Raw genomic sequence first — 20,704 nt, 5'->3', positions numbered from 1 at the left:
GTTTTGTTGCTGCAATGATCTGCAATATTTTAATATTTTTCTTTTAAACATAAATATGGATCATGTGTTCTCACTTGTGTCCTTAATAAAGATTGAATGAATGAAAAAGAAATGTATAAATAAATAAATAAAATAAAATACGTAAATCCCTGAAACCCCCTTTCTTTTTTCTTCCCACCTGTACACCTTTTGCTATAGGGTTAAATCCTGCTTTAGTCCATATAAATCACAGGAAATGCTCTACACCAGTTTATTTCAGATTGTTTATAATATAATGATGATAATTAGTAACAAATACTGCTGGATATGACGTAGCAGACCCTTCAGCCAATCAGAGCGCAGGCTCACCTTCCCAAACGCCCTCGAGCTGATTCACGTGTTTTCATTGAACAGAGCGAGTGTTCGTCAAATCTAGTTCAAAAACCCGAGAGCTAAACACAGCTGTGATGTTTTATATGTTTTATCCTTAAATAACGAAACTGCAGAGAGATCAGGACATTTGGCAGCACGTTCTCCAGAGGAACTCTGACAGAGACGCAGGACTTTGTGGAGAACAGCAGAGGAGCCGAGGCCCGACTTTGTCTGGATGAAGAGAGGCGTTTCCCCGCATCAAACGCACTGGAACCCGGGGCGGATCCGAGTTTCGCCGCGGTCACCGGACTACCGGACGTACGGGAGACACGGAGTCTGAGACACGAGGACGTTTGAGGACAGAGATGGAAGTGACAGGAGAGAGATGGAGTTGGCAGTGACGCATATGGAGGAGAAGGACTCACAACGACATCAATGGTAAGTTGTGCTTTGGTGTCGCTGTTGTTGTGAGTAAAATGGCGATAACCTATAGCTCACACATATAATATAATAAATGATGAGAGTGGTGAATAGTCGCCGCTGCTGCGGTTGGGGAGGTGTGATGCGTAATAGCGCAGAGCCGCTTGGAGAGCCTTTGGCACAGCTGGACGTTCAGTTCCTCCACAGGTGTGGCGGGGCTGAAGATCTGGGACTGCTTTACTTATTGCATGTGGGGCTAATTTTGCAAGTTTGTGATTTATTTATTTGCGTTTGAGTTTTGGAATCGTCATCGCAAAACACTACGTAAAATAAAGTTGTCTCTGAATCAGGTTAAATGTAATGTACATACCTTCAATGGGAGCTTGGGGGCGCTGTTTTAGCAAACGTCTTATATGGTCGTAATTAAGGGATAAGACAAACGACCACTTGTGTCGCATGGATTTGGAGGACTTGCTGGGCTTAGCTCTTGTAAGCCGCTACATAAATCCGGCCTTGGCTACAGCAGCAGCAGTGACATCAGAGGGAGGCGAGGTATAAATAATAATAATAATAATAAATAATTTTGTAAGGATCCCATGCACAGCAGGTATTAAAGTCGGTCTGATCAGAAACGTCAGAATAATGAAGTCAGCTTTTGTTTGAATCAGTTCTTGACATGCTGAAAAACAAAACTGGGATTCGCAAAGTCAATATTTAGGTGCAGTTCGCCATAATCTTATAATCACATGATGAGTCTGCTTGGATGTGGAAACGGGCTCGCAGTCTATGGGAAACTCAGCTAGACAGCAGTCACTATAGGCACACAGTTGTCTCCAGTCGCCCAAGGCCCTGCTGCTTTTGGCTCAGCTCCACATGCTTCCTCAGGGTAGAGCATGTTTGTGACAGAGAGGGTGAGGTTAAATCCATAAAACCTACACGACACCTTTGATCCTTGTGCTCCTAAAGGCTATCAATCAAAAAGGAACAAAGTATTGTCGTAAATCAGGAAAATATACATCAAGTCACAGTTAAGTGAAGATATTACTGCACGGATTTCGAACAATATAGTTCCCCCTTTTAACCGCTTAGAAAATCCACATTGTTTAATTTTGTGTAATTATACTTTGTAGTGGAACACTTCACGTAACCATGTTTAAATAGGGAAAACGTGGAAGAGCTTGGTAGCTTCTATCTTGACCTTTTCTGGAGCTATAGTGGAGAGGGGGAGAGGCTAAATGCTAACGCGCTGTGTTTACATGATTGAAGGCACGGGTGAATTAAATGTATTAATCAATGCTGTAGGGTTTGGGCCTAGTCTCCGAATACTTCTCTGCTATTTATGGGCGGACCACTGGCCTTCGGACCTATGGTTCCCTTTTTTTCTGACTAAAGAGATTAATGGCACCCCTACTCAATAGGACATTTTCGGAATAATGAGACATCAGACTAATGGGCCAAGTCTGGTTCTCTGGTTTACCACCGTAAACATGGCAATAGGTTAATCTTTTGGCCAAGTGTTTCGGACCATTAGCCTGGTCCGAAACACTTGGTCAGAGCATTGATAAACACAGGGTCATTGGTAAAACAAATATTTGTTTTACCAAAAAAATGGGTCCCCGAGCGCCGGCCTATGCTGGCTGCTTACTGCTCCTACACTGTAATAAAAATGTGTGCTCATTTAAATAGATCAAATAAAATAAGCTATCCCACCTAATTTGTATTGTGGCTAAAGGCATTGTCTACTGTCCTTCGACTGCCTTGGCGGTCTGAATAAAATGAAAAAAAGTTTATTAAACCACCATGTGTGATCCTGCCAAATGCCAGAGGCCTTCAGCTGCACCACTTCTCACCATTAAATGCAAATGCTGTTTTGTCTTGTTATCAATCCGCGCTTGTTCTGGTCTGTTTAGTTTGCCGAGTAGAAGCATGACTTCAGATCGTTATGGTGAAAGGACTTGGGGGCATTCAAAGTCTGACTCATGACTCATTTTCTGTTTTTGTTGTAGCTTACAACGGTTTGACTTACCTCAGAAACAGTTATGGAAATTAGCGCCTCAACTGAAATATGAGGTGCTAATTGCCAAAAACAAAGAAAAGATTATTCCACACAGAATGCCATAAGTCAACATTGATGAACCCTTCACCCAAATGTGCTTCATGCGGTCACTCATTCAATGGACACTTCAGGTCAGAGCATTGTCCTGCTTTCAGTGACTGCAGGGTCTAGCTTCATATTTTGCATAAATTAATGATTTGTTTAGATTTTCGCACCTGAGAATTATGCAAGTCGTCGAGACAGGATCGAGATTGTGGTATGTGGGTCAGACCAGGTGCACAGCTGTAAATCACAGATCGCTAAACATGAAGAGACAGGAGGCCCAAAAAATACTCCGATGATGACATTACAGAAATGCCATGAAAATAAAGGCATTTCAACTTTATCAGACTTTACTTGTTTTTCCTATTTTTTTTATGTCAAAGAGCAGCTCTGTTTTTTAATCATAACTTCTTGAATTCCTCTTTTCTTCTTTGTGAAATTAACTAGATTACGTTTAGGAGGAGTAATCAGTCGTTGGATTGAAAAAAAAAAAAAGTTTCACTGCCCATTGAGGCAGAATCCTCAGAGCTGTTGTCTGTGACGACGCCCGCCGGATATAGTCGTGGTGGGTGTGGATGGTGAGATACAGTAGGTGGGTGATGGATATGAAGATTACTTTGCTCATGTGTCTAACAGACATCTGTGCAAGAAGCCTAAAAGTAAAAGACTGAACAAACACATGGCTGAGCTGACTCTCAGATTGATTTGACCCATCCTCCTGTAGGAGCTGTGAGCAGCCGGCGTGGGACGGCGCTCAGGGTCCCATCTCAGATGGTCAGAAACACCCGGCTGGAGGATTAGCATATTGTAGTGTATGTGGCATCTTCTCCAAAACTGGGGTTATACATCACTGAAAGCTCCCGGCAGGTGCACCCTAAGGATGAGATTCCCAAGGGTAGGTACGGGATGGTTTTTGCCATCACGGGGCGCAGACGAGGGTAGCATCAGGGAGACAGTTCAGCAATGGAGAAGCACCTCTCTCAGCATCGGAGGAAAACATCTTCAGTACAAGAGACATGCCACACTTTTGAGGACAGAGACACATGTCTGATGGACAAAGAGCAACGGCGGTTTGAGAGAAGGGTTAAGGAAGCGATATATGAGAGATGGATCCCCCCCACCCTGGATCCAGGCCGTATTTGGGGCCCCCGACAGTGATGTCACTTGACACTGGGTATTCACCATCCATGCCCGCCACGTCTTTACCTGGTGGGTGTGGTCGCCACGGACAACTGCTCTGAGGATGCTGCCGAGAGAGGCAGTGAAACTGTGCTCCTTTTTTTTTTTTTTAAAGCAAAATAGTTGTTGTGATTCACCGTTTTCATTATTATGAAAAAGAAAAAGAAAATTGAAAGAAAAGAGTGCAGCTAAAGTATTTCAGATTCAAACACAGTTGAACTCAACCATTCTCTGCCTGGATTTGGACATTGTCAGAGTCTAGGCCTGTCTCACATTTTCTGGGGACTGTTCCAAATTTTAGAAAACAAAACTGAAATAGAGTGAAATGATCGTGTTTAGTCTTGACTCTGAGCATCAGCAGGAGACCACTCCCTGAGTTCTCAGGGCCTGAGATGGTTCTTATGGTTCAAACATGTCAGGGATATACTTTGATGCAATGCCAAAGAGCGACTTGGACACAGGCAGAGCTGCTGTTATACGATCTCCCACACACAGTTAGTAAATGATGCCGTGTTTTTTGTTTCAGGTCCAAACGCAGATGTCATTAATCAAAAACTCAATAAACTCTACCTGCCATCTCCTGAACAACTGCCCATCGGCCTCACTGTCTGCTCTCGTCCCAAGATCCAGAACTTCAGAATCACCTACAGTCAAAACTCCTTTTTCCATGATCCCCTGAACGCTACAACTATACAGCCACCGGGAAAGGAAACACCTGGCCGAGGACTATTTCTGCGACTACCGAAGACCAGCGCAGGGTGATCCTCCTTTTGTGTGCGCCCATGTGTTACTGAATGTTGTTTATGTTTATGACACGGGCACGAGCGGACTGGTTTTATGTTGTTTTTAGTGTGTTTTTATTATGCATGGTTTTAGACTGTTTTTAACCCCTCAAAGCTGTTGATTGCTGCAGGGGTTCCTAGTGGAGACAAAGTATTTAAGGCGGACAGAGACTGGAGAGAGACGATGAAGGACGGAGGCAGGAGTGGTGACGCAGGCCGGACGAACGCAGGAACGAACGAGCACCGGACGGAGGGAGGACCAGGACGGGCAGTGTCGGAGGGCAGGAGGACGAGCTCCTGGACGAGGGACGTAAAAGCGGCGTCGAGGGCGGACGATGGCCACCCGGACAGGCACGGCGGGATGAGCGGCAGGACTCTCCGGGCATACGTTCCCCGAGGTTGGCCCCGTGACCTCCGCCGCCACACGGAACTTGACTTCCAATTGGCCAGTAATAAATTGTTGTTAAATTCCCTTTTAACCCGACTTTGTTTTATTGATTGCACCACAGTTTTATTCCCATTGGATTTTTAACCTGTGACATTTCTAAACTAGCCCTAGCCTGTCACACTGACGGGGGGGGGGGCGCTCTGTGAAATCTTCAGCTTCAGATTTGACGCAGTAAGTGGGCTGGTTGTGGGCGGGACAGACACCCACAGCAGATGGCGATGTTCTGTAGCCTATAACAGTGGCCGCTCCCCAAGGGTTCTCCTCCATCAGGCCGATCACACTTTGGCAGGGCCGGTGGCAGGTGCCGGTGTTTTGATCACGTTTCTGCGATGTGGACAGCCCCGCCTTCCAGTGCCAGAGCGGGCAGACAGTGTTTAACTCACAGTGGGATGAATAAAGTGTGTATTTTGTCCTGCAGTTAGTTTAAAAGCCTAAATGTTGGATGAAGTAGGTCACATGAGATGAGAAGATGAGATTTTGCGCTCTTGCAGCACACCACGCCTCAGTTGGGCTATTTTTTTGTTTTTAAGCAAGGCAGTCCGGGCCACTGGTCGCAAACACTGACGCTGCTGGTTTGTGCGCGCAGGATACCGGGCTCGCCTGGACCAAAGCTGTTGTTGCGCCGGGTGGAAGATCAGGCCCTCTGTGCAAATCAGCTTGTACTGAGCGAAGCCTGATTTCTGTTTTAGATCTTTCCTGCGTAATAAACATCAAATTAAATGAAAATTTATATACAGGAATCTCTATATGCTTGGTCTACCCTCTGAGCTGCAAGAAACTAGTGCAGAGAACCAGAGTCCTATCTACTTTACCCAGAGAGTACAGGCTGGCATTATTTGAATCAGCTTCGATTCCTATGACCTAAACGAGGAGGTCCCATTGGCAGCGTGGGACAGCGGCACTTGGTACTGGAGCGCTCCCAAAAGGGGACGGTTCAGCCGGGACGGAGGCAGGTGCTCCGGGGCAAGTCATAAAAATTAAAATCTAAGTGAAGGAGACGCAAGAGAACACACAGCGGCAGCTCACACTCGTCACTGCTGAACAGAATCATGCACGTTTGACAGCGGCTCAGGAGACGGGGAGAAACCGCTGACGTGAATGTGGATAAAACATGGAGAAAGTTTGGATTATGGTTCCGATTCTGCACCTGGCTGCGCTGGTGAGTGTCTTCCTTGAAATATCGATAATACAATAAGAAAATGTGTTGACAATGTAATAGGTTCTTGGATAGAGATACAGGGAAATAAAAGGAATGTTGAATATTACTTTGAGCTACTAACCTTCTACCTTACAATTGTGGTTCCTTAATTTTAAAATGTCATTATTCCTTGAGACTGAAAAAGGAAAATGTATCTCTTTTGTGTCAATGAAACCTTTGTCCATTTGTTTAATCGAAATGCTGTAAATACTAATATTATTATTGATCTTTTAGACATTTCAGCTCAGAAACAAAGCACTTGAACATCCATTAGCCTTGGCCAGTATGTTTAAAAGAGCCTCTATAACAGGAACTGCTCTGGGAGATTAATGAATGGAAACACCAATTTAATGATAAACCAAATACAAAAAAGTACATATCAAGACATGAAATTCTATATGAGTAAACATGTTTTTATCTATTGCATGTTGGAACTTGTACTTGCACTTGTAAACCCCAAACCGTACACTTCTACTGTTCTATGTAAACAAGAAAAGATCATGTGACAGGTTTAAAATCCCAGGACGCTTCATTGATCTAAGCTGACTTGGTGCAACCGTTTGTTATGCACCGTTTGAAAAGTTGAAATCCTCACGAATGCTGTAGATGCGGTCGATCGGGTTGCAAACAAAACAACGAGGAATAACGAAAGGAAACAGAGTATTACGGTTAGTGACAATCAAGATCGTGGCTCGTGTTTCTGTGGTTTCTGTGTGAGTGCAGACGGTGTTGAAAAATGAGAGAAATGTTTGAACTTGTCGAGTCAGTCAGCCCCAGCCCATAATTACAGTATATCTGCTGCAGGCATCTTTAATGACCCTCATGGTTCAGACAGGCACATATTATAGAAAGGCAGCATAGCACTTCCCTTTTTTTTCCCTTTTAAAAGAGTCGTCTTTTCAATCATGCATGCTAGTGTCTGTGGTTAGTCACTCATTCAATGATCTGCCAATATCCAGCCGATCTCCTCCCATTGAAGGATGCAGAGAATACATTTTGATACTGAGACATATGGGTTTTCTACTCTCATTTGGGGGATGGTGAGCCCCTGAACTCACAACGTTTGTTCTGCCTGTTGTATTTGCAGATGTTGTCCTGTGCGAGCTGCGGGGAGGTCCCTCACAGACGGAAGAGGGAGTGGGTCGTTCCCACAAAGATGTTGCAGGAGAACCACGACTACTCCAACTCCAGCGCCATTGCAAGGGTAAGGTCTTTCTCTGGTGAAGATCTCCTGGAGTTAGTGAGGTGTGGCTGACTGGCTTTCCCGAGATGGAGAAGCCTTTGGAGTTTAAATGCTTTCCCACTGTTTCCACTGTGTGCCCTGATTTACACAATAACACCGGAAAATGTACGATATGTGACACCTCCAGCTTTGGTGGGGGATTGGCCCATGGGTGTCCAAAGTGGGGGTTGCGGGATACTAAGGCAGGGGTCGTGAGATGATGAATTTCCTTACAATAAAATACACCTTAACTTTAAATTCAAGATATTATTTTTTTCATTCTAACATTGTGTTTAAAGTATTACCGAACTTCAATAAACTGGATATTAAAACGTCCAAATAAGGGGCCATATACCACGGAAGCTAAGCAGGGAAGGGCCTGGTTGATACTTGGGTTTGATGATTGTTGATCGTTGTGTCCTTGGGCAAGACACGTCACCCAATGCCTATGTGTGGGTGGTTGGTGGTGCCGTTGGCAGCCTCGCTTCTGTCAGTCTACCCCAGGGGAAACTGTGGCTACAAATGTAGTTTACCTCCATCAGCATGGAGTGTGTGAAGCGCTTTGGGTGTGACTTGTGTCATATGAAAAGCGCTTTACAAATAAGATTCCCTCTCTTCCCCTTGGCTGGGAGACACCAGGAAGCCTGGGTGAATGCAGTGTGTGAGTGAGTGGTTGGTGTTGGTCGGAGAGGCTGATGGCACAGACTGACAGTCTCGCTTCGGTCAGTCTATCTCAGGGCAGCTGTGGCTTACCATCACCAAGAATGGTCTAGTCACGTACCCTGGTCTGGAACAATGAAATTCAAAGAGGAATGCAACTCAATATGCCACAAAATAGTGACATTGTGTGGACTCTTTTTGTTGGCTACACAGGAAACTGATTTGATAGATTCAGATTACTGCGCCCAATCATCTTATTTCTCAATCTCACATCAAGTGTTACATTAATTTCACAATAAATTCTGCAGACATTACTCATGGATCTACATGTCCTAAAGCACTGCTTGGCTTGGTATCATAAATTTCATGGTGCAGTAAGATTTGTCATGAGTTTAGTAATGGATTTTGATATTCAGATGAACTCTCTCTAGAGTCTCTAGACACTGAATCCTCTTGTTCCACATGACACCTGGCTGTCCTTTCATAGCACCCCTTATCCAGAAACATTCATGTCTGGGTTAATCTACCCAAGAAGAGAACATTATCCTGGATAAGGTCAACCAGCTTTGTATGGGGCTATCGCAACATTCAAAGGTGTTCAAAGTACTTCATAATGCTTAATTCAGGACATTGAACAACCATAGAAATAGAAGCCCACAGAACACTAATGACTTATAGATATAGCAAGCCACATCATGTTTAAGTGCATTGCCATTTTGTAATTCACCAACAACCTGCACAGTCTCATTCAGGCACGCATGAGACTGATGCCAGAGCTTTACGGATGGAGCAAATTGACACTTTCAATTTATGATCCTTGAGTCATACTATCGCATCACTATTGCCCAACTTTCCAAAAAACCAAATATGCAAATATTGACTGATGTTTTCATGTTTGGGTGAGAGTAGAATCTGGAAACCTTTAGGCATAATTCATTTCCGTAGAATTTTGAATCCGTACTATCAACCCAATATAAACATTCGGGCTTGATCAGAGTCAGAGTGTGTTTCTGTTGAGGGCAGGGCCATATCATGATGGGACATGAGTTAGAGATATAAGGTGTGGTGGGAGCACATAGCATACTCCTGAGAGCACCCATTTCCACTCACAGCCTCGAGACATTGTAAATGTCAGATCTGACACCTAGACCAGCTCACAGAACGGTTTGCTTTGAAATCAACCATTGCCAAATCAATATACGTTCTTCTCACCGACGGTCCTGATCAAACTTGGAGCCTGGAGTAGAGTTTCAACCACACAGAGAGGAGACCATGGAGGCAGATCAAATCATTCCATAAAACATCAACACAGTCATTAAGCAATTATGTCAAAAGCAAAGAGTACAGATTAATTATTTCCGAGTCAAACAGAGGCCTGTCTCAAAGTCTGTTCCAGATTTTAGCCGCGCAAAACTGAAATGCAGCCTCAGTGTGTCTAATCCTGACACCCCCGATGACTACCCCTGATGAACCCCTGACGTTCTCAGAGCCTGGGATGGTTCATATGGCTCTAAGGTGTCTGAGATGTACTTTGGTGCTGAGAGAGAGAGAGGTCTTTGAGCGGCATTTGAGACCTACAAAACCTGAAACCCTGAAGAGGCAAGAGGCCCCCACACCTGCAGCACAGTGCTGTCGTCACAAGAGGCGCTACAGGAAACAAATAAAAGGGGTAAACGAAGAGGTATCCGGGCAAGACTCAGAGCTAAGCCACACAAGCCTTCCATTCCTACAATTTTTCTCGCTAATGTACGCTGGCTGGAGAACAGGGAAACAGGGAAACCGGGTTCTCCGGTTCCCCTTCTTCCTCCTTATACCTCCTAAAACACGCTGATCAGGTTGGCCCACAGTGGCGGCAGCTCAGGACTAACCCTAACATGTGATATACGCAATCTTGTTGTACAATTGTATGAACGTTGTTTGAGACTTGCACAGTTTGGCTCGAACTTTCAGGCTCTCTGTTTGGTCTAAAGTCCCTGATGTGAACGTTTACGTGAAGCCAGGCACCAACCAAAACAGAACGCTCTTTGGGCCAACAGAGGAAACAAAAAACCTTGCTCTGTGATGTTTACAGTTTGTCATGTCAACAGAGTCTCAGTCAGTGTTTAAGCTGCTCAAGACGTTAGCATGCTACCGTTAGCAGCTATCAACCATATCAACAACTAGTGGTGGTCTCGGTTCACATCAAGGTCAGGTTCCACATGATATGAAAGCAAAGGTTCGGACTTTGGACCCACAGGCAAAATGAGAGGTGGGAGGGGTGATTTGAAAAATACCGTAAACACACAGATACACAGCAGTGGAATCCATCCATCCATCCATCCATCCATCCATCCATCCATCCATCCATCCATCCATCCATCCATCCATCCATCCATCCATCCGAGCTTCCCAAATCACATCGCACCAGCCCTTATGGCTCCTCCTGCAGGTGGTGGGTCCACTGAAGGACGGCCTCATGGTTCTAATCGGGCCTGTCGGTCTCTCATAAGGGGCTTCTGAACCGCTCTTTGTCTGACCCGTCACCTAGGACCTGTTGGGTCATGGGAGACCCTACCAGGGGCACGAAGCCCCCGACAACAGAGTTCCCAGGATCATTCAGGTTCTCAAACCCCTCCATCACGTTAAGGTGGTGGTTCCAGGAGCGGTGGAGTCCATCAACTTGGTACGATCAGTAAACTGAGCTGGGCTGATGGTAGCTCTAGAGAAAGTCCAATAATCCCGACTTCAGGAACATAGTGTGAAGCCAAAAGAGTGCGGATCAAACCAAACTAATAGAATACTTGTCAAGCTCGAAGTCTGGACCATAGACTGTCAGGTGTTACAGTAAAAAAAAAATATGTTCGAGCTTGGGAAACAAATAAAACCTCTTGTTCAAGAATGTGCTCGAGTGACAAGAAAATCCTGTCTTCTTGTATAACGGCAGAAGTAATAAAGTTATATGCGACTCTGTCAGACAAAGCTTTTACAACTTTTTTTGTTGTCTGTCTGTTATCGACACGGTAAAGTTGACTCCGAGCCAATTCAGTTTCTTCTTACTCACTATGATGCACACGAGATGCATGAGTCCCCCTTCAGTTTGCATGCACGCCTTTGTGTAATAACCTGTTGAAGCATGAACTGATCACTAATTATATCAATATTTGGAAATATCTCTTCAGCTCCGAGGGCTTTTTTGTAGTAGTAGTTTATTGAGTCATTACATTCTTTCAACAAAACCAAACATCTCCATTATTTCATTTACAGTACAAGTGAAGCATTGGGACCAATCCCCGGAATAAATTGCACTAATTTAGATTCTACTTCTTTCTTCCATCACTCAATAATAGTGTTGGTGAAGACAATTCACTAAAGGCCTGCTTTTTTGCTATGTTTACATCGCACTCTGTGGTGGCAAAAGTAATTTACTCTACAATAACAAGAAAAATCAGGTACCACAGCTTTAAAGGAACAGGCCACCGTTTTTCCATACTGAAATACGTTCTTACCTGAGTTTAGACGAGTTGATGAGTACCTGTCTGGTCTTTGTGCCCATGGAAGAGCGTGGTAGCTTCCAACTTCGCCCCCGTTTGGAGCTATAGAAATATGCTGGGAGAGGCCAAATGCTAACAACATCTTTTGTCTTTGTGCGTGCGCACACACAAAGACCAGACAGGTACGCATCAACTCATCTAAGCTCAGGTAAGAACATATCTCAGTATGGGAAAACGGTGGCCTGTTCCTTTAAAGCAGGGGTGCCCAAAGTGTGGCCCGCGGAACCAATTCTCTCCCATTCATTCTCATTGTTAAATGTGGATGCAGTACACCTTTTGGCCACCAGCTTCAAATTGGGGGCGCTGTTTCACTCCTTTCGTAAAGTAAAGGAAACACTGTTGTTCTTGTTGTTTATCACAGAGCGTTGTAGCATTAACTTTCTTAGTTTTCCAACTTTTATTGCAAAGGTTGTTGACGCTAACAAAGGTTTTCTTTCAAAATGATCAAATGTAGCATTATCTTTTGGTTAACAAATGAATGACGTAAAGTCATTGTAGGTACGCTTCTGTAAAACTGTTGTTTACATTTTGCTACAATTGTTGATTTTGTTCTACTACTAGGATTTTGCCACAGTTAACATTTGTATTAATGTAGATAGAATCAAATGCAAATACAGTGGGGGAAAAAAGTATTTGGTCAGTTTCACATAGACATTCTATTGGATTTTGGCCAAATACTTTTTTTCCCCACTGTATATACCGAAAAATAACATAAAGTAACTATTATTATTTGCAGTTATGTGTTTCACGCTCGACATCGTCGTGTTTGGGCCCGCGACCCACAGGCACTTTTTAATTTTGGCCCTCAGAGACAAAAAGTTTGGGCACCCCTGCTTTAAAGGGTCTACATGGAGTTTAAAAATGTTAAAAGTAAGTATTTTCCTCCCCGTACATGTTTCAGCCATGTCCTAATGTGTAGAATGAGCTCAGACCTGTTCACCACAACTGCCTCTAAAATCCTGCACTGTCGCTCAAAAAGTTGTTACTTCGGGTCAAATTGGCTTCACGCACGAGCTGAATATGGAAGGTGCAGTTACACGTATGACCTGAGGTGGCAGTAGTGAGTATAAAATGGCCAACTTGCACCTAGCCCCTTTAACATAAAACCTCTTAACCCCCCGAGTGCATTTTTTCCAGTTCAGCTTTACCAAAATCTAAAAGCTTACAGCCTATAGGCCAGTGTAACTCCTTATTTGAAAGCTAAGACCTAAAAACTCATTTAAACTCTTTTACATGTGTTGTTGCTGCATTGTCATCACTTTTGTTTTATTGTCTTTCTCTTTTGTTGCCCTTGTTGTGGCTTTATGTTGCATATTTGCATATCGTCACTCTTTCATCCCTTTTTATTGTTATTTTTTGGTTGCATTTTTGTCACTTTGTTGTGGCTCTTTTGCCGCTTTTTCATCCACGTTTTTGTCTCGTTTTTGTTGCTATTTTGACAATTTCTTCACAAAGCTTTTAGATTTAGGTAACGCCAAACTGGCCCTCAAATTGCCTTCACAAAAAAAAAAATAGGAGCTGTCTTGTCTTATTTAAACCACTTCACTCCAGTCCTTTCACTAACCCCTTATGCAAAAGGTGTGGCTCTAACTGTAAACGCTGCCAAACTCACACTGCGATTTCAAGTCAATTGGAAGAGGCTGATCTATAATTACATTTAAAATCCAGAGAACATTCTGTTGTTTGGGCGATAAATCAGTCAATGATGAGTAAAATACAGTCTTTAAAACAGCAGACTCCCACACACACCCGCCCAAATTTCAGCACATTTGAGGATTCCAAACCCTGGCCAATTACACCTTCATGTCTTTGGAAAATCCCAAGTCCCAACATGTAATTGTCATTTAAATGTTTTGGGTTGTTTTGATCTAATGAGACAAGTGTGATCATTCCTCTCTTTGTCATTGACGGTGATTGATTGACCCGACATGTCATTCACTTAGTGACACAGTGCATTTCTTTAACCCAGCGGCGAAGGATTTAGTCGAAGAAAAGATGATGGCTTAGAAATTACATACATTTTTCTTTTCATGATGATTCTTTTTGATGCATGATTTTAGTTGGGACTGGTCCATAGGTCAGTGACCTCCTGCCCTCGCTGCTCCTCGAGCATAAAGCGGCGATAGAGGGACTCAGAGGGTAGAGCGAGTTGTTTTATACCCAGAAGATTGGAAGTTCAAATCTCAGGTGGAGACTGTTGTTATATCCTTAAGCAAGACCATGTGTGTGAAAATAGTGTGTGAGTGTTTGAGGATGGTCAGTCTACCCCAGGCCAGGGGTCTCCAACCTTTTTTACCCGACAAGCTACTTATACACAATATGAACATCGGAGAGCTACTTATGTATTTCAAAGAAAGAGACTTGAGTTCAGTCCTTATGCTTTACTATATTGAACCAACTGTTAACACATTGTGTTCAGCAGGTTCAGAACAAACAGAAAATGCATCTAAAATTTGAGTTATCAGGCATGTAGAGACAGGGGCGCAACTACCCACTTTGGGGGGGTATGCAGACACAAAGCTGGCCAAAGCCTTTGAAGTGTCGTTACGCAGCGTGTTGGCACTTGGCACATGGTGCGCTACGTTGTGGTGCGCGCTCGGCGCTGGCCTTTAAAAAACTCGGGACTTGTCGGGACCCATGAGGCTCCCCCGGGCGGAAAGGGGAGGACACTCCCGCTGGAGACTCGGGAGTGGGAAGGGGGGACGTCAGGAAAGGGCGGGAACGGGATTGACAATTGTCTCTACAATGGGCGCTGTTGACGCTATGGGGCTCCGCTGTCAAGTGCTATGAGGAAATGGCCTAGACGGCATGGGCTGTCCCTTGCGCGCCGACTATATTTAAATATTTTTTTCTCTCTCTTATTGGCGCCCCGTCCTTTCGGCGCCCCTATGCAAGGCATATATTGCGTATGCCCTTTTTGCGCCGCTGTGTAGAGATGTACAAAGTCTTTGGCGAGCTACCTGGAGAGGCTTGGCGAGATAACTGGTTTACCCCATGGGCAGCTGTGGCTGGTAGTTAACCACCTCCTTATTAAAAGTAGGGGTGCAACGATACACCAAAATTATGTTTCGCTATCGGTTCAACTATTTACAGAGCACGGTTCTGCATTATATTTGGGAAAAAAGAACCATTCAGAAATAAACATTAAAAATGTAACTGTTGTCTCTTGGGACAGTGTTTTATTCACAGCGGTAGAAATATGTAGTTTGTCCTGCAGTAGTTTGTTCGAGGCTGCACATGATGGTGATGTGCGAGGAGAGTGAAAGGAAAGCAGTTAGCGCTCCTTGCTATCGGCGAAAGTACAAGATGCAGCTTTTTTGTTCTGCATGACAAATATGTTAAAGTAAAGACTGTCGTCATGGGCTTCTTGTCCCATGGCACTCACAAACACACTGTCATTTTGTGCATATGTTTGATGTTAGGGGAAACCAGAGCACTCGAAGGCACAGGGAGAACATGCAACTCCACACAGGAGGCTCCCTGGGGCTCGAGGAAAGAATCCATGACCCTAATTAGAGGTCGACCAATATGGGTTTATCAATCCTCCGATGCAGATTATTTTTCTAATTTTTATTAATATTTTTGGCAGATTTTTCCAAAATGTCGGGTCTATAATCCTGTAAAAACATAAAGGTGATTCAATCATACTTTCTATCCCAGCTTTGATTAGTTACCGTTAGCGTTAGCGGGCTGCCATTAGCATTAGCATACTGTTGGTGACTGAGAGCACTCACAAAGACCAGACAGGTACGCATCAACTCGTCTAAGCACAGGCAAGAACATATCTCAGCATGTAAAAATGGTGGCCTGTTCCTTTAAAGCTCTGACTTTGCCCTCTCAATGCAAAAAACGTGAAGTCTCTATCACTTTCGGTCCCGGAGATATCTGGTACATCTGATGTCTGGCCAGATCAGCCGATTGCCGATTTAGTAAAATCCCCAAATATCAGCTCGATCTGTTGCGCCCCTGTGCCGTCATGTTTCTATGTTCTACCCAGCCCAAAACCGTCACAATGAGGCCTATTTTTTTGCTGATGGTAGATAAAGCATCAGTTTTCTCCCTGAAGTAACTGTATGATGGGTCTGTGGGATTGAAGGGGAGAGATTACATCACTGACAGCCAACATGACACACATGCACTTAAAACAGGTACTAAACAGAACCCTAAACGTTCCTGGACTGGATGTCAAAACAAGTAATAACAAATATCGCGATCCAGCGTCCACTCACTTTTGACCTGCTGTGACATGGTGTTTTTTTCCAACTTCCTCCCTCCAGATCCGCTCAGACTACGACAAGAAGGAGAAGTTGTACTACGCCCTGTCTGGTCCGGGAGCAGATAAAAGGCCCTACAACCTGTTCAGGGCGGAGGAGTCCACTGGGCTGGTGTACGTGCGGGGCACCCTCGACCGCGAGGAGAGGGAGACCTACCTGGTGAGTATCTGCAGACGCTAAAACCAGTTATGGTACATCATTAAATGTTTTTTGTCTTTTTTCCTAAACTTATTACGAGAACTAACCTGGGAAACATAGGAGGAAAGAAAAGATGTGGAAAGTGTTTGTTTCTGCCTGAAATAAGTGCGTGAAATAAGTTCCTCTCATTTTCCGCAGCTGACCGGAGTGGCGCGGTTTCATAACGGCAGCGTGGCCGAGGAGAAGATTGAACTGAGGTTCGATGTGGAGGACGAGAACGACAACCCGCCCATTTTCCCCAAACACCCTCCCAATTTGTCTGTGAACGAGAGCAGCCCGGCAGGTCAGCGACACACACATTAAAGAAGGAATTCAAAAGTGAGAAAAAAACGTCAAAAAAGTAACAAACACATGAGAAAAAAAACGCCTTATTTGAACGCTAACACCTTTAAAAACTCATCTTTTGGAGCTCGGGGAAGCCGTAGCACCCGGAGGAAACCTGGCTGCCTTAAGCCTCCTCGGATCCTCTAAAATGGTGCAGCGTCTCCTGGGTCTGTCCCTGTTTCAGAGCATGGTGTCCTGCACTGGTTAGTAGGGCTGGGACAAAATATCGGATCGGACTTAATGCATTGGGTTTTTTTTATATAGCGCTTTTCTGGACACTCAAAGACGCTTCACATTGCACTATTCATTCACTCCATACTCGGTGGTGGTAAGCTACTATTGTAGCCACAGCTGCCCTGGGGTAGACTGACGGAAGCAAGGCAACCAGTCTGCACCATCGGCCCCTCCGACCACCACCACTCACTCAATCACGCATTACATTCGCTAGGCTTCCTGGTGTTACCAAACGGTCTCCCATCCAAGTACCGACCAGGCCCTTCCCTGCTTAGCTTCCAAGGTCTGACGGGATTGGGCAGAGCAAAGGTGGTATGGCCTCCATCGGACTTGGATCGCAATACTTTGTGCTGCGATACCAAGTCTCGATACTTAATCCATCCATCCATCTTCTTCAACTTTTCCGTTGCCGGGTCGTGGGGGCAGCTGTTGGAGCTGCCCAGATCACATTGCACCAGCCCCTATGGCGCCTCCTGCAGGTGGTGGGTCCACAGAAGGACCGGGCCTGTTGGTCTCTCATAAGGGGCTTCTGAACCGCGCTTTGTCTGACCCGTTACCTGTAGGACCTGGTGGGAGACTCAGAGCCACGAAGCCCCCGATAACAGAGCTTCCAGGATCGTTCGGGCGCTCAAACCCCACCACCACGTTAAGGTGGCGGTTCCAAGAGGGGTTCGATACTTAATCAAGTATCGCAATACTTTCAATACTTGGAGTGTATGATAAAAATGCCTTTTTTTTTCAGCAACAGTTACAGCACTTTGTTACATTTTGTGTTAATGCACTTCAGTAAATTTCAAACAGCATTTGGTTTATAAACTTTGGACACATGACTTTTTACAAATTTTAAGGTAAACATATCACTTGTTATAATTACTTATCGTATCGCAATACGGATCGGATCGGCCCCCGAGTATCGTGATATGGATCGGACAAAAGTGAATCGTCCCATCCCCACTGGTCAGCTCCACGTCCTCCTTCATTTTCCTCTTTCCTCGCGTTGTCGCTGTGTTGTCATCACTTATTTCACATTCTTTTTCCATCTCATTTTTTGTGGCTTTGTTATTGCGTTTTTGTCACTTTTTTGTCACACTTTTATGTTGCTCATTTTTTCCACACATCTTTATCCTATTATTGTAATATTTCATCAATTTCACAGATGTACATTGTGTTTGATTGAGTTTCATGTTAATTTCAACTCGTGTGTCTTTAAAGATATGTTCATGACTTTTAGAAGAAGAGAATACTGAGATTTCCCTTTTCCGTGCCTTTAATCGTTTATCGCAATATTTTCCTGCCTCAATATATCGAACTTCAAAAACTTTGTTATCGTGACAGGCCTGGATAGGATCCGTTTAAGCTCATACATGTTTCTGCAGTTTCCTTCTTCCAGTAGACGAGTCACATGATGCTGCCGTGAAGTGTCTGAACCTTTCTGCTTTCTTATACCTGACATACGAGAGAGCAGCCATGGGCGAAACGACACAATGTTCAAGTCGACGGGTTTGAGTCACTCACAATAAGCCCCATTTTGACAGCACTAGACCAGTTCGGTTCACTTGAGACCCGTTCATTTAGGGAGGGGCAGCGCTCACAAGGTTGTGTTTCAAGTGTCTTTAGTGTAAAGTGGTTTGGGTCGTGATGGGAGTGGCCAAGGTCATTTATATTCATGTGACAGGCAACAACCACAGCTTCATTTCACTGAGCTTTAGACCTGCATCAAACCACCTTTGTATATGCAAACTTTGACCATTAGGAGGGGCAGAGGCTCTAGTGTCAGAGGAACAGTTATAGGGAAAAAAGAATAATCACAAAAATGCCCCAAACGAGTAAACCTATTCTTTTTAGTTCGACAGTGAATTCTAAAATAAAAGAGGGAGATACAAGACCTCGCTCTGCTCATTTGGGCAATAAGAAACAATGTATAGATACAGACGGCGTCTCTGGAATCGCCCATATATGGTCATTTTTTAAAACAGTTAAGGAGGAAAACAATTTTGAAAAAATCTAAACTTTGTCTAATTATTCAAAAACTACGTTAACAAATGCTGAATTATGAATATAGTTTCTTCAATAGATACAGACGGCATCTCGTCATAGAAGGGGGCGTGGCTTCGCCGAGGGGGAAAATAGAATCACAATTTTCCCTCTTTTTAGCCATTTTCTGGTGGAATATCAACTTATTTATCACATAAATAAAGTCAAGTGTAAATCGGGCCCATATGGATATTTTCTCGCTGCAGATTGTTCAGCAGAAGTGAACAAACTGCAGTTGTAGCAAGCGCTAGCTAACCGTTAGCATTAGCCCGATGCTAACATGTAGCATGAAGTTAGCATTCTCCGTTATTTATGTATTCATGGGCTGTTGAACCACTTTGCTCCTCCCCATGTCTTTGTTTCTTTATTTAGTAGAAAACTATATTAATAATTCAACATTTGTTAAAGTAGTTTTTGAATAATTAAAGAAAATTTACATTTTTTCAAAATTGTTTTCCCCCTTAACTCTTTTCAAAAATGACCATATATGGGCGATTCCAGAGATGCCGTCTGTATCTATGGGAAAACTGTGCAAATCAAACTTGAAAACTTGAGTAGTAGATTACTGACATAAATATGAGGAAAAATATATAATTTAATTGAATGATTTTACATAAAAATCAGGCATAGGCTGTGAGTAGAGATGGAATAAATGCCTATATTTTCTGTGAACCAGTCTTGATAAAGCCTTGTGAAGAGAAAGAAACTTTGAATATGCAAACTGACTATTGGCCTGACCAATCAGAGTGTTGACAAGCCCCCCTCCCCTTTCCCCCCAAACCGGTCTAGTTTGCAAACCGCTCCAGACCCCATGGCTGAACCGGTCTGGAACTGGAGCAGTTTGGATCCCCCTTTGGGAGCGGAGCGGTTCACTTTTGGCTGTGGAAACACCTTCAAACCGCTCCGGTCCGTTCTGGTCTGGACCTGTCGAAATGGGCCTAACCCAATAGATTCTGAATGTCTCAACTCGCTTTCCTCCAACTTTAGTATTCTGTGATATGAATGGAATAAAGCCCCCAAAAAAAGAGTTATAAAAGAATTGTGTAAAATAAGTATTACTGCAGATGGCCCTGTCTCTAAGACCTGCATGTAAGAGTATTCACATGACAAACTCAGGTTTTAAGAGAATATAACATGCCTTAAAGCATATTGATTACTCATTTGTACTTCTTTCAATGTTTGAGTTACAGTTTTTTAGCGGTTTATTTCCTCAAGGCGTGCATGACTATCCTGTAGTTTTTAATTTAGCGTTGGCAATAAATGTGGCAATAACTGATTGTTTCTGCCTTGAGCAATGGTACGACTAATATGTGTTTGCTTTTATTCTACAACTGTGCCCACAATATAACTCCCTTTAAGGAAAAAAAAATGAAGTATATGTATTTTTTATTTGGCTGTAGACACTCTGGTGGGATCGTTCACGGCTGAGGACAAAGATAAAGAGGGAACTCCCAACGCTCTGATCTCCTACAGCATCATCGAACAGTTGCCTGTGGAGGACAGGCCTCTCTTCTACATCAACAACAGCACCGGCAGCATCTACATCAAGGAGGACATGCTGGACAGAGAGGTACAGCTGATTAAAGCCACTCTACCTGTGTTGTTCAGTCGTGAAAGTGCCTCAACTCGTTTCTAGCTCTATGAATGCTTCTCACACATCCCAATTGTGGATGCATGTGAACAATAAAATTCATGCATCACTACAAGAATAAAATTTGTAGTAAATCAGGTCGGACCACCTCCCAAATACTA

The 20,704-nt window shown here is 43.9% G+C and overlaps 1 protein-coding gene across 1 annotated transcript in view; it reads left to right on the top strand.

Annotated features, from left to right (window-relative positions):
* Window positions 1-6,339: 6,339 nt before the first annotated feature.
* Window positions 6,340-20,704, top strand: part of LOC306977237 (desmoglein-2-like protein) — a gene marked incomplete at its 3' end in the record, with an annotated part of 43,963 nt that continues 29,598 nt past the window's right edge. The window contains exons 1-5 of the mRNA XM_079575445.1: window positions 6,340-6,437; window positions 7,564-7,680; window positions 16,166-16,321; window positions 16,499-16,643; window positions 20,353-20,522. Of these exons, the coding sequence (XP_079431571.1) occupies window positions 6,390-6,437; window positions 7,564-7,680; window positions 16,166-16,321; window positions 16,499-16,643; window positions 20,353-20,522 (636 nt within the window). The 5' untranslated portion in view covers window positions 6,340-6,389. The remainder of the gene's footprint in view (window positions 6,438-7,563; window positions 7,681-16,165; window positions 16,322-16,498; window positions 16,644-20,352; window positions 20,523-20,704) is intronic.

This window comes from Gobius niger (genome assembly GCF_951799975.1).
Source record: "Gobius niger genome assembly, chromosome: 17".
NCBI classification, from domain to species: Eukaryota; Metazoa; Chordata; class Actinopteri; order Gobiiformes; family Gobiidae; genus Gobius; species Gobius niger.
Note: the sequence above shows the minus strand (reverse complement) of the source record. Positions and strands in the feature narration are given on the sequence as shown.